The sequence below is a fragment of the Octopus sinensis genome, linkage group LG7 (assembly GCF_006345805.1).
Source record: "Octopus sinensis linkage group LG7, ASM634580v1, whole genome shotgun sequence".
Lineage (NCBI taxonomy): Eukaryota > Metazoa > Mollusca > Cephalopoda > Octopoda > Octopodidae > Octopus > Octopus sinensis.
Window position 1 is genome coordinate 47,710,195 of NC_043003.1, and position 12,871 is coordinate 47,723,065.

The 12,871-nt window shown below is 35.9% G+C and overlaps 1 protein-coding gene across 1 annotated transcript in view; it reads left to right on the plus strand.

Annotated features, from left to right (window-relative positions):
- The first annotated feature begins 550 nt into the window (after positions 1-550).
- LOC115214398 (solute carrier family 15 member 4-like) overlaps positions 551-12,871 on the plus strand; it is a 20,435-nt gene continuing 8,114 nt past the window's right edge. The window contains exons 1-2 of the mRNA XM_036504399.1: positions 551-732; positions 11,151-11,320. Coding sequence (XP_036360292.1) covers positions 551-732; positions 11,151-11,320 — 352 coding nt within the window. The remainder of the gene's footprint in view (positions 733-11,150; positions 11,321-12,871) is intronic.

The window sequence follows — 12,871 nt, forward strand, 5'->3', positions numbered from 1 at the left end:
GATTGATTACCGACTGTTATTGAAATTTGGGTCAGTAAATGGAATTCCTACCTATTCTGCTAATAGGTTACAATGCTGGGCTACAATATTATTAAACTATGATTTCAAGATGGAGTATACACCATTGAAGAAATTAGACCATGCAGATTGTCTGTCAAGACTGATTTCAAAAAACGTGGAACCATTTGAAGATACTGTGATTGCCACTTTGCGAACGATAAATAAAAATTAAAAATGTTTTGTGTAATGCCATTCACAAACTGCCAGTTACTTTACAAGACATAAAATTGAAATTTTAGAATGATAAATCTATATATATAAAACTCTAGTTCATTATAAAAATGAAAGAAACGCTAAAGGCCAAAGCAAATTAAAATATGTGCAACACAAATGCAAACCATTTCTCACTGTGTGACAATGTGTTGATATATTCACAAAGAGTCATAGTGTTAGCCACACTACAAAAGTGTTTATTAAAAGAATTTCATATGGGTACCCAGAGATTTCAAGAATGAAATCACTAAAGAGAAGTTACGTATTTTGGCTTACAATGGACTGTGACATTGAAGAGTCAGTGAAATCCTGCCGATTTTGTGCACTTGCAGCCAAGTCACCACTGGTAAAATTTCAACCGTGGCCTAAAACCGACAGTTCATGGATCAGGCTTCATATAGATTTTTCTGGACCACTAAATGGTGCATATTACCTGATTGTGGTAGATAGTTATACTAAGTAACCAGAAATATTTAGATGTAGGAAACCAACCTCTACAGTAACAATGGAACTTCTTCATGTACTCTTTGCAAGATATAGTGTCCCGACACCAAAGTATCTGATTACGGTATGCAGTTTACAGCGTATGAGTTTTAAAGTTTTTGCAAAATGTACACAATTGATCACATCTCTACTCAGCCATATCCCACAAGATCAAACATGCAAGCAGAACAGTTTGTAGATACATTTAATAGAGCATTAAAGAAATCAAGAAACGAGCTGGTCAATGATGCAGCATTGACACAATTGAGGGTTTATAGAATAACATCAAACCCAAACATTTGTTCCAGCAAGTTGCCTGCAGAACTAATGGTTGCTTGAAAAAGAAAATCAATGTTTGACAAGCTGTTACCAGTAAGAAAAACAAATAGGAAAAACACACACATTCTGACATAAGAGGCGAAGATCTTTGATCATTGCAAGATGCACTGCAGTGATGGTGTGTGGCAAGTATGTTTTCCTTGATCAAGAGTAAAAGTTGAAGGTTCATAGATGATCAGAAAGCATTGTAGTTCCAACTGTAAATGGTGCTGACTGGCACTCCACTGGCATTTGCTTCAGTGACCCAACAGGGAGTCTGCATGGGAAACCATAGTCGGTTCCAGGAGGAGTATGGTTGCAAAACAGAAACTTACAGTTAAATATGATTGGACACTTACATTTCATTTTATCAAGCACTTATATTTCATTTTATATTGCTTAGGTATGCCTCTAATTAATTCATTATTTAATTGCAGGTATGAGTTATGTGCTGCCAATCATTGGGGGTTATATTTCTGATAGCATTTCTGGAAAATTTAATGCCCTTTATGGATAAAGCCTCATCTGCTTGTGTGGTAAGAAGAAACAAATTTTATTTCTGCCTTTAATCCTTTATATCTCACCTTTCTTTCTTTCCTTCTTTCTTTCAGTATTTATTATAATTATAATGATGACAGGTATTTAGTGTATTAAGCTCTGAGAGAAGAGGGTAATATTTGAACTCAGAATTAACAAGGATAAAACTACTGTACAACATTAAATCATATACATTATTTACATTTGACGGATATTTGCCCTCATCATGTTTGTTGTTAACACGTTTTGGCTTATATACCCTCCAGCCTTCATCAGATGTTTTGGGGAAATTTCGAACCTGGATTCTCGATGCTATTATTATTATTATTATTATTACTATTATTATTATTATTATTATTATTGTTATTGTTATTATTATTATTCAGGACACTGCCTGGAATCGAACTCAGAATCTTGGGGTTAGTAGCCTGCACTCTTAACCACTATGCCATATGCCCATGGACATATGGTGTAGTGGTTAAGAGCATGGGTCACTAACCCCAAGATTTTGAGTTCGATTCCAGGCAGTGACCTGAATAATAATAATAATAATAATGATAATAATAATAATAATAATAATAATAATAATAGGCACTCACGAAGGCCCATAATTGGAAATCCCCCGGTAAAGATAGAGTGCCGAATTTCTGGCTCGCATCGCTCCCATGCGCACACGGTAAGCTAGTTCAGCTGCTCAATGGAATTATGAGAGACCCAAAGAAAACTCCTGAATGGTTAGCAAGTGGCATTACTTACCTACTCCCAAAGAATAACGAAACCAACCTTCCAAAAAACTATCGGCCTATAACCTGTCTATCCACCACGTATAAAATCCTAACATCTATCCTGGCGGAGAAAACATATGCATTCATGGAGAAGAACGATATTTTCCCCATTGAACAAAAAGGGTGCCGCCGAGGCTCTTACGGATGCAAAGATCAACTGCTAATCAATCGCATGATCCTTGAGAACTGTCACAACAAGCGCAGAAATCTCAGCACCGCATGGATTGACTATAAAAAGGCCTTCGACAGTATACCGCATCCATGGATCTTGAGATCGCTGGACATCTTCAAAATTTCCCCTGTGATTTCAAACTTCCTGAAGCACAATATGTCGTTGTGGAATACGAATCTCCAATTATACCACTCTAATGGAGTACTTGCCTCAGAAAATATAAACATCAACTGTGGAATTTTTCAAGGTGACTCACTTTCACCTTTAATATTCTGCATAGCCCTAATACCCCTTACAAGTGAATTAAACAGAACAGGGTATGGGTATAAAATTGCCAAAAAAAAATAAGCCATCTATTTTATATGGATGACTTAAAACTTTATGGTAAAGACAATAATGAACTTGAAGGCCTATTGCGCACCGTGAAAGCATTCAGTGATGACATCGGGATGGAGTTTGGACTTGAGAAGTGTGCCAAGGCCACTTTCCAGAAAGGGAAAGTGAAGACCACAAATTCAGTCGTGTTAGATGTTGACACAGTCATAAGAGAGCTTGAGCAAGAGCAAACATACAAATATTTAGGGATAAATGAAGGCTCTGGTATTCAGCATGCAAGCATGAAAGAGAAAATCAGGAAGGAATGTTATAGGAGAGTTCGTGCAGTCCTGAAATCTGAACTAAATGCACGTAACAAGGTGTTAGCTATAAATTCCTTAGCAGTTCCAGTTGTTACTTATAGCTACAATGTGTTGAACTGGAATATGAGTGAAGTAAAGAATATAGATAGGAAAATACGCAAGCTGCTGAGTTGTAATAGGATGCACCACCCAAAGGCAGACGTAGATCGCCTTTACCTTCCCAGAGCCCAAGGAGGTCGAGGCCTGATCCAATTTGAACTAGCTTACAAAACAACCACAATTGGACTGGCAAATATCTCGAAATATCGAATGACTGGATGCTAAAGCTCGTGGAAAATCACGAGAGACGAAAGAAGCTTCATTCTATCATAAAGGAAAGCAAAAAATTTGCTATTGATCTCGTGCAGGATACCCAAACTGAACAACCCGAGGGAAGTACGGCAACTATTGTTGCAAAGAAAGTGAAAATGATGGCAATGAAAAAAGCGCACGAGCAATTGGCTGATAGGTGGGAGGAGAAACCTCTGCACGGCAAATATGTGACCTGCAGCAAACAAGCTGATGTTGACCAGAAGCAAACCCATCAGTGGCTACGGAGCTCAGGGCTAAAAGCAGAGAGCGAAGGTTTCATCCTGGCTGCTCAAGATCAAAGCCTATTAACCCGGAACTACCAGGCCAATGTGATGAAAAATGGAGCAGACCCAAAGTGCCGATTCTGCAATGACATGATTGAAACAGTGGACCACCTAATCTCTGGATGTAAAGTCTTAGCACCAGTGGAGTATAAATTAAGACATGACAGAGTTGGCCAATATCTCCACTGGCTAATAAGTCGGCATTACAATATCAAAACTGCCGACAAGTGGTATAATCACCACCCTGATGCTGTAACTGAAGGAGAAAATGTAACCATTCTGTGGGACTTTCCAGTACATACAGACCGAACCATCAAGGCCAATAAACCAGATATTGTTGTGAAAGACCAAAACAATAAAGTTTGCTTATTGATCGACATGAGCATCCCCTGTGATCATAATATCTCAGCGAAAGAGTTTGACAAGCTCAGAAAATATAAAGACCTACTCATTGAAATTGAGAAAATGTGGCATCTCAAGGCGGTTACAATACCAGTGATCGTAGGAGCACTAGGAATGATCAAGAAGGGAACCGAAAATTATATGAGAATGATCCCTGGCTTACCATCCCTGCAAGAAGTGCAAAAGATTGTCTTAACTGGTACATCACACGTATTGAGAAGAGCATTGTCGATGTGAGAACTGTTGCTGCTCATGTATTTTAATTTAACTAAAAAAAAAAAAAAAAAAAAAATGAACGAACTACTGAGTTTGGTTTAATGGCCTACCAATATATACTATGAGTTTCTTTGCCCTAGGAGTCGGGAAGACACTCGGCAAGAAATGGAAGCAAGTTTGAAAGAAGAAAAAAAAAAGTAATAACAATAATAATAATAATAACAACATCGAAAAATACCTTAAGAATAAGAATCCAGGTTCAAAATTTTCCAAGACACCTGATGAACGCTGGAGGATATATCAGCCGAAACGTTGTGTTAATAACAAACAAAATGAGGACAAATACCCATCAAATGTAAATAATGTTAATAATGTACATAATTCCTCATCTCTTAAATATAGAACTGTATTAAATTATATGAGCAGCATCAGTGAAAATTCCATAGTTATTTTGAAAACTATAATATTGTTTGAAGGTTATAAGGAACTATGAAATATGTAATTTCTTTTGAAATTTTATTTTTTCTGAAGTATTTGATTATTTACATTTGACGGATATTTGCCCTCATCATGTTTGTTGTTAACACGATTTGGCTGATATACCCTCCAGCCTTCATCAGGTCTCTTGAGGAAATTTTGAACCTGGATTCTCGATGCTATTATTATTATTATTATTATTATTCAAGTCACTGCCTGGATTGAACTCAGAATCTGGGGTTAGTGGCCCACACTCTTAACCACTATGCCATATGCCCATATGCCCATGGACATATGGCGTAGTGGTTAAGAGCATGGGCCACTAACCCCAAGATTCTGAGTTCGATTCCAGGCAGTGACCTGAATAATAATAATAATAATATCGAAAAATACCTCAGGAATGAGAATCCAGGTTCAAAATTTCCCCAAGTCACCTGATGAACGCTGGAGGCTATATCAGCCGAAACGTTGTGTTAATAACAAACAAAATGAGGACAAATGCGAGTACTTGACCAGTTCCACCTCCACTACTTGCGACGAATCATGGGAATTTCCTGGGAGGATAGAATCTCCAACACAGGTGCATCACGGAGCCGAAATGCCTGAGAATGCTGAAGGCCCATCATGAAGGCCCAGCTCCTGTGGGTCGGACATGTAGTCTGAATGGACGACACACGTCTACCAAAGATGATCTTCTTCTCTGAGCTGGCTTCTGGAGCAAGAAACAATGGAAGGCCACTGAGGTAATACAAGGACAGCCTGAAAACTTCCCTTGAGGCCTGTGGCATTTCAGCCTGTGGTTGGGAATTGTTTGCCTCTGACTATGGCGCCTGGCATCCAGCTGTCCAAAAGGATGTTAGGCTGTTTGAGGAAAAGCGCCTCAAGAGCCTGGACCAGAAGCAACAAGCCCGAAAAGAGAGGATCCCCAACCCTACTTCTGCTGTTATGTGCCCAACATGTGGCCGCATCTTCGCATCCGCCTTTGGGTTCAGCTCCCACCTTGAAATATTAGTAACTAAAGTTTATATAATTGCTTTAGGATGATTACTATTAAAGTTAATATATTTCAAATTATTGTCAGGTTTATGATATGGGTTATATTGAATATATATTCAAAGATATTTTTCCTCTGATAAACTAAGTAATTTAGTATTCTGTACTAGGAATAATGTTTATATAAATATGAATAAGTAATTAGAAAAATTATTATATATAATTCTATCTTTTTAAACAATATACATATGTGTATTTATTTAGTTTAATATATTTCATTATGTAATGTTCTTTCGAGCTTATGTACATATAATAATTTATAGTATACTATAACTATTACCTTTTCCCTTCTGAAAAACTTAGTAAGATTATGATATTTTTAAAATTTATAGTTTATTTTCTCTTTATCTAAAAAATAATACAGGTTATAATTATTGTAGCTCTATGTTTTTGTTTATTTTATTTACGGAGATTATTTTTCTCTGATAAACTATGTAAACTGGTATTTTTTACTTGTTAGTTACTTAGAATAAGGTTTATATCAATAAGAATAAATAAATGAGAGTAGTTATTATGTATTGTCATTATATATAATTATATATCTTTTTGAATAATTATCCATATTTGAATATTATTGTAGTACCTATGAATATTTAGTAGATATACCAACCTTATATTCGAACGTATATACACATATAAATTTATAGAATAAAAATATGGATTAACAATTTATTTCATTCTGTAAAACTAAAACTCTGATACTTTATTTATATATTATTATCTTTATTAGGTAAAATATGGCATAGTTTTATAATAATCATAACTTTATACATTTGTCTAACATCGGCATATTTGGTAGTAAAATACAGAGTGAATGAATTATCGATTAAGAAATTTTTTATTGAATTTAGTGTCAGAATTAAAGATATCCTTATTTATTTATCTTTTTTCATTATAATACATAGTAATTTTAAATAAAATATATTTCCTATTCCACCCTAATTTTTTTAATATATTACATATTATATAGGTATTGATATTATATTATAAAATGGCCAGTAATTATTTTCGATTAAAATACTTTTAGATTGATATTATTGGAGATCCATAAGAACATTTTATGACTTGTAAATTTTCTTTACTTAATTATTTTATCCATTTGAATTTTGTTTTTCTTTTTATTGTAATTACTAGCAGAGATATCCAGCGTTGCTCGAAATTAAAATGGCATACTTTGTATATAATATACTAGCAGTATCGCCCGGCGTTGCTCGGGTTTGTAAGGGAAATAACTATATAAGCATTTTTAGAGATGTAAAGTATAATAGCCATCTCAATATGGCTAACCACAAAGAGGGGGTGTTACTGTAGCTTTTTACGTTCTGAGATTTAATAATAAATTTTTAGAGAGTTACTTCCCTTATATATGCCAAAAATGCATTAAAAATGGGAAAAATTGATAGTAAAATATTTTTTAAATCGTAGACTCATCGTAGACTGGTGCTAATACCCAGAAGGGCTTGATATGAATCACGACAATAAGATACCCGGTTTTGGTTAAACTGCACCGCAAAATGTGGGAGTAGTTAGGAATGTAAATCGTAGGAGACAGACAGCACACAACCTCACTGTTATATATAAAGATTACAGTTATGTTGAAACAGGTGATATGGGAAAGTGCTGCATTGGCAACAAAACTTTTGTGGAGTAAATGATGGGCTAATTCGACTAAGTAACATGCTATGTGTCCCTTTGGAGTAATAGGTATTTTTGAATCAGTATGTTTGCAACTTTTGCAGTTTGGCAGTCCCTCATGAAATTTCATATGTTTTTTTTTAAACCAAGGCCCCGAAGAGGCTTGTATACATAGACAGGAATATTTTAGAAATTCATTACTGTATGTAAGCCTAAATAAATTGTTGGCTTTATATGTACTTTTTAAAAATTTGTTATATTATATTGTTATATTTTTAGTTTGTCAGTTGTATTTCTCTATTTCATTTAATATTTGCGGCAGTGGTGGTGGCGGTGGTGGCAGTGGTGGTGGTGTTGATGGTGGTGGTGGTGGTGGTGGTATTACTGATGACAATGGTGATGATAATTATGTTAGCGATAAGGAATTATCTCATGTATTATTCATATAATTAGTTAACATATATGTTGTTTCTTTAATCCACCAATACCTCAGCCATCACCTTTACTCTGTAAATAGTTTGTTACACTCCTCTTAGTTCTACAAATGTTGACAACACCTGAGAGAACAATAAACCACCTGTTTATTTCCACAATTAGACTAAAATATATACAAGAAAGCCAATTGGACTAAAATACTTTGAGAAAAAAATACAAATCATTTTAAGATTTTTTTTTTCTTCATTTCAATATATTTTAATAAAACTGCAGAACCAATCTGACTGGTCACTAAACAAATCCTGACCAAACAGAAAGCTGAGAAAGAAAACAAGGAACTTAGAAAGAAATTATAAAAATCCTGCTGGACTAGATTGTTTTTTAAATATGTCTAAAGGTGCAGGAGTGGCTGTGTGGTAAGAAGTTTACTTCCTAACCATATGGTTCTGGGTTCAGTCCCATTGCATGACGCTTTGGACAAATGTCTTCTACTGTAGACCCGGGGCCAACAAAAGCTTTGTGAGTGGATTGGGTAGATAGAAACTGAAAGAAGTCCATTGTATGTGTGTGTGTCTATGTTGTTGATTTTTGTTCATCCCTATGTGTGTTCATGTATATATATATATATATAGTTTTCAACTACTTATAGCAAGCTCTGTTTGGGCATTTAGGATAATCTATATAATCTATAGTCTATTTCCCAGCTATCTTTAATGCTTTTGCACTAAAAGAACCCATGAAAGATAAGTGTTTTCAAACACAAAAGCAGTGAACATTGACTGAATAAAGAACTCAACACATGCGTAGATTTTAGTAGTTTTTCTTTTCTATTCAAGACATAAGGCCCGAAATTTTGAGGGAGGGGGCCATTCGATTAGGTTGACCCAGTACACAAATGGTACTTAATTTATCAACCCCGAAACGATGAAAGGGAAAGTCAACCTCGGCAGAATTTAAACTCAGAACTTAAAGACAGACAATATACTGTTAAGCATTTCACCCGGCGTGCTAGACTCTTGTAGTTATTAAAATCTGTTGACTGAGGCAATGAAGTTTTCCTAGTGATGGTGGAAGAGAAGAAGAGTGAAGTGTGTATTGGTGGTAGAATTGCTTACAAATAGATCAACTACCATCTCTTTTTATACAGGTACAGTATGCAGGTCAAAGGGCAAGTGATGACAGTGTAATATATGATGGAGAGTTAATAGGAATGTGATGAACAAAAGACTCAATGTAAATATAACTGGTTCTCTGCCTGTTACAATGAAGATGGTTCCAGTTGATCTGATCAAGGGAAAAGCTGGCTCAAGAAATTAACATGCATGTGGCTGAGCACTCCACAGACATGTGTACCATTAGTGTAGTTCTCAGGGAGATTCAGTGTGACACAGAGCGTGATAAAACTTGCCCTTTGGAATACAGGTACAACTCATTTTTGGCAGCTGAGTGGACTAAAGCAATGTGAAATAAAGTGTCTTGCTCAAGAACACAATGTGTTGCCAGGAATTGAACTCACGTCCTTACAATTATGAGCTCAATACCCTAATCACTAAACCACATACCTTCACAATGTAAATATATCATAATATCATAACTTCTATCACCACACTGAATATTTTAGCAATCAATTTTGATTCTAGTGCAATGGTCTTCTTCAGATCAATGTATCACTAATTTTTACTGTCTCTTTTATTAGGTTTTGTTTCATCCTTTGTCTTCTTTGGTTTCCATTTTCTACAGATTCCATTGACTTCATGTACATGGCATTTCTTTATACAGTTAACATTCTCTATATGTGTCACCTATACCAATGCAGTCTTCTGTTTTACACACTAGTAATCTGATTCTTCTTATATATAGTTTTTCTCTTGGTTCATTTGTGCTCCTTCATTCATTTTAACATTACACATACAGTGGAGCATGCTCACTCTATTTCTTTGTAGCAGTCACAAATCTTCTGCATTCAAGGTCCATGTCCCACAATGGTGCAGCACCATTCTTTGTACACAAACATCATACAACCTATCCTCCACTCTGAAAGCAGAACCCCTTTGTTGCCAACAGAGGCAATAATTCCCTAAATTTTTTCTCCAGTCTTACTCTTACACACACATGCATGCACGCACGTAATTATGTGTGTGTTTGTGTAGTTGTGCTGTGTTTATATTCACCACCAATGAGCTTACAGAGTACACTGATGTATTGTGTCCCTTTATTTTTAATACCAGTAGCCTATCCATTTGATAAAATTACTACCAGCCTGAAATAAGCTCGGGGATCAGTATAATTGACTATCAATGGCTGTGTTACCTTTAGGAATTGTTTTTTAATTGTCCTAATGAAAAATTTTCCTGAAAAGATGAAAAGAAATTTAAGCTCTCATCTGTCTGCAAGCTACTTGCAATGAGCAGATGACAACAAAATCATAGTATGGGGAACCACCTGAGGTGGAGGATCGATCATATTTACAAAACCATCATAGCCAAATACACAAGTTTTTCATTGTGTGTGACAATTCTTTTGACCAAAATATAAACAACTATATAATGATAAAGCTGAAAAAACAGTACTCATATAACTTCATTTACGGTAAATTTATGGTTTCATACTTTATTCCAATTTACTACCACAACATTTACATGTACAGAAACATACATTTTATTCCTAAAAATCAGTCAAAAATATTTTTCAGTCAGTGTATGATGAAACATCAAATTTGTTTTTCTGCAAAATATACTTGTAAAATGAAAACGCACTTCATGCAAGAAGATGTCTTAAATGCTAGCAAATACAGTATATGAAGTAACTTAATATATATTTCTTTACTACCCACAAGGGGCTAAACACAGAGGAGACAAAGAAGGACAGACAAGCGGATTAAGTCGATTACATCGACCCCAGTGCGTAACTGGTACTTAATTTATCGACCCGGAAGGATGAAAGGCAAAGTCAACCTCGGCGGAATTTGAACTCGGAATGTAACAGCAAACAAAATATGGCAACGCATTTCGCCCCGCATGCCAACGTTTCTGCCAGCTCTCCACCTTTAAGAAGTAACTTAATATAAGTTAATTCTGTTCTTATATTTCAGGTTCTACTGGTTCATCCATGTTGGTGCATTAATTGCATACTCATGTGTGGCCTTAGTACAGCAGAATATTTCTTTTGAAATTGGTTATTTAATTCCATTTCTCAGTATGTTGTTTGCAATGGTTGCACTGGTCTCTGGACGTAACATTTATAGGCACTCTTACCCAGCAGGTAAGTTCTACAAATACTACTTGCTGGGAGTAATCCTTACTATGGCTAATGCTTTTAATTTTAAGCTAATTATAATATTTATCCTCCTCTACACTACCTGCTTACTTGTTCCTCTAATACTATGCTAACATACTACTTATTCTCCTCTACTTCTTCCATAAAAACACATGATGGTTAGAATGTTGGACTCATCATCATTAGATCCCAGGTTCTATTCTTGAAAGAGGTAGCACATTGTGTCTTTCAGCAAGGCATTCCATTTCACATTGCTCCAGTTACACCCAACTGAAAATGAGTACCAGTGGTACTTGGAGGTTAACTCTATAACAGATTAGCATCCCATCAAAGATGTAATGTATTCTCAGACTAAATACCTTGAAAATTCAGATAATTTCCAGCATCATGAGTCTGGAAGCAGACTTTGCTTCCGTTTCCACCTTCTCTTCCCTTATTTGTTTCTTCCTCTGACTCCTGCTCCTAATCCATTTCTTCACCTTCCACTTCAGTTCAAGATTATAACTTCTATAACTCTACTGTTAATACAAGTTGCTGCTGCTGCTACTACTACTACATTAACAATGACGACGACAACCATGATGACAACAACAATGATGACAATTATAAGAATGGTAATCACCACCATTGCCGCTGATACCATCACAACCACAACCACAACCACCACCATCACCACCGCTCCTGCTGCTACTACTACTACTACTACTACTACTACTACTACTACTACTAACACCTCACAAATATTGAAAGAATAATGTCTTTCTATTTTGGTATATTTATGAACATGCTTAGTCTTGATGTGCAGATATGTTTGGTGGTTGAAAATTCAAAGGAAATATGTGATCAATAAGTGAGTTGCATAGGCAAGCCATATACTGTTTTGTCTAAATACAAAAGTGCATGTACATACACACATACACGCACGCACACACACACACACACACACACACACACACAGCATATATCATTGTCATCTTTTTAAGAGCCACTTTTCCAAGCTTGCATAGGTCACCACAGGTTCTCTACAGCCAGATGCCCTTCCTGTTGCCAACCCCCATCTGTCTCCAAGAACGGTAATACTTCCCCATGGTCGGGCATGTTTTCACAATAGATTAGAAACAGAGGACTCTGCTTGTATGATGGTGATCATTTGCAAATATCATATGATGTCAAGACGCAAACACACTCTTGCGCACACAAACTCTCACTCACACAAACACGTGCACGCGCGCACACTCACACACATTCTCTCTCTCTCACACACACACACACACGGCATATATCTTTCAGTTTCTGCTAACCAGATCCACTCAAGATTTTAGTCAGCTTGGAAGGAACTGTAGAAGACAGTTACCCAAGTTACTACACAGCAGGACTGAATCCTAAACTATGTGGTTGGAAAGTAAATTTCTTAACTGCATAGCCATGCCTGCACTTTTGCATTTTCATACATCATCTTATGGTGCACCTGTATACTTCATCAGAGATGTTTTGCATGTTTTCACAATCAGGACCCTCACTGAGGCAATCTAAGAA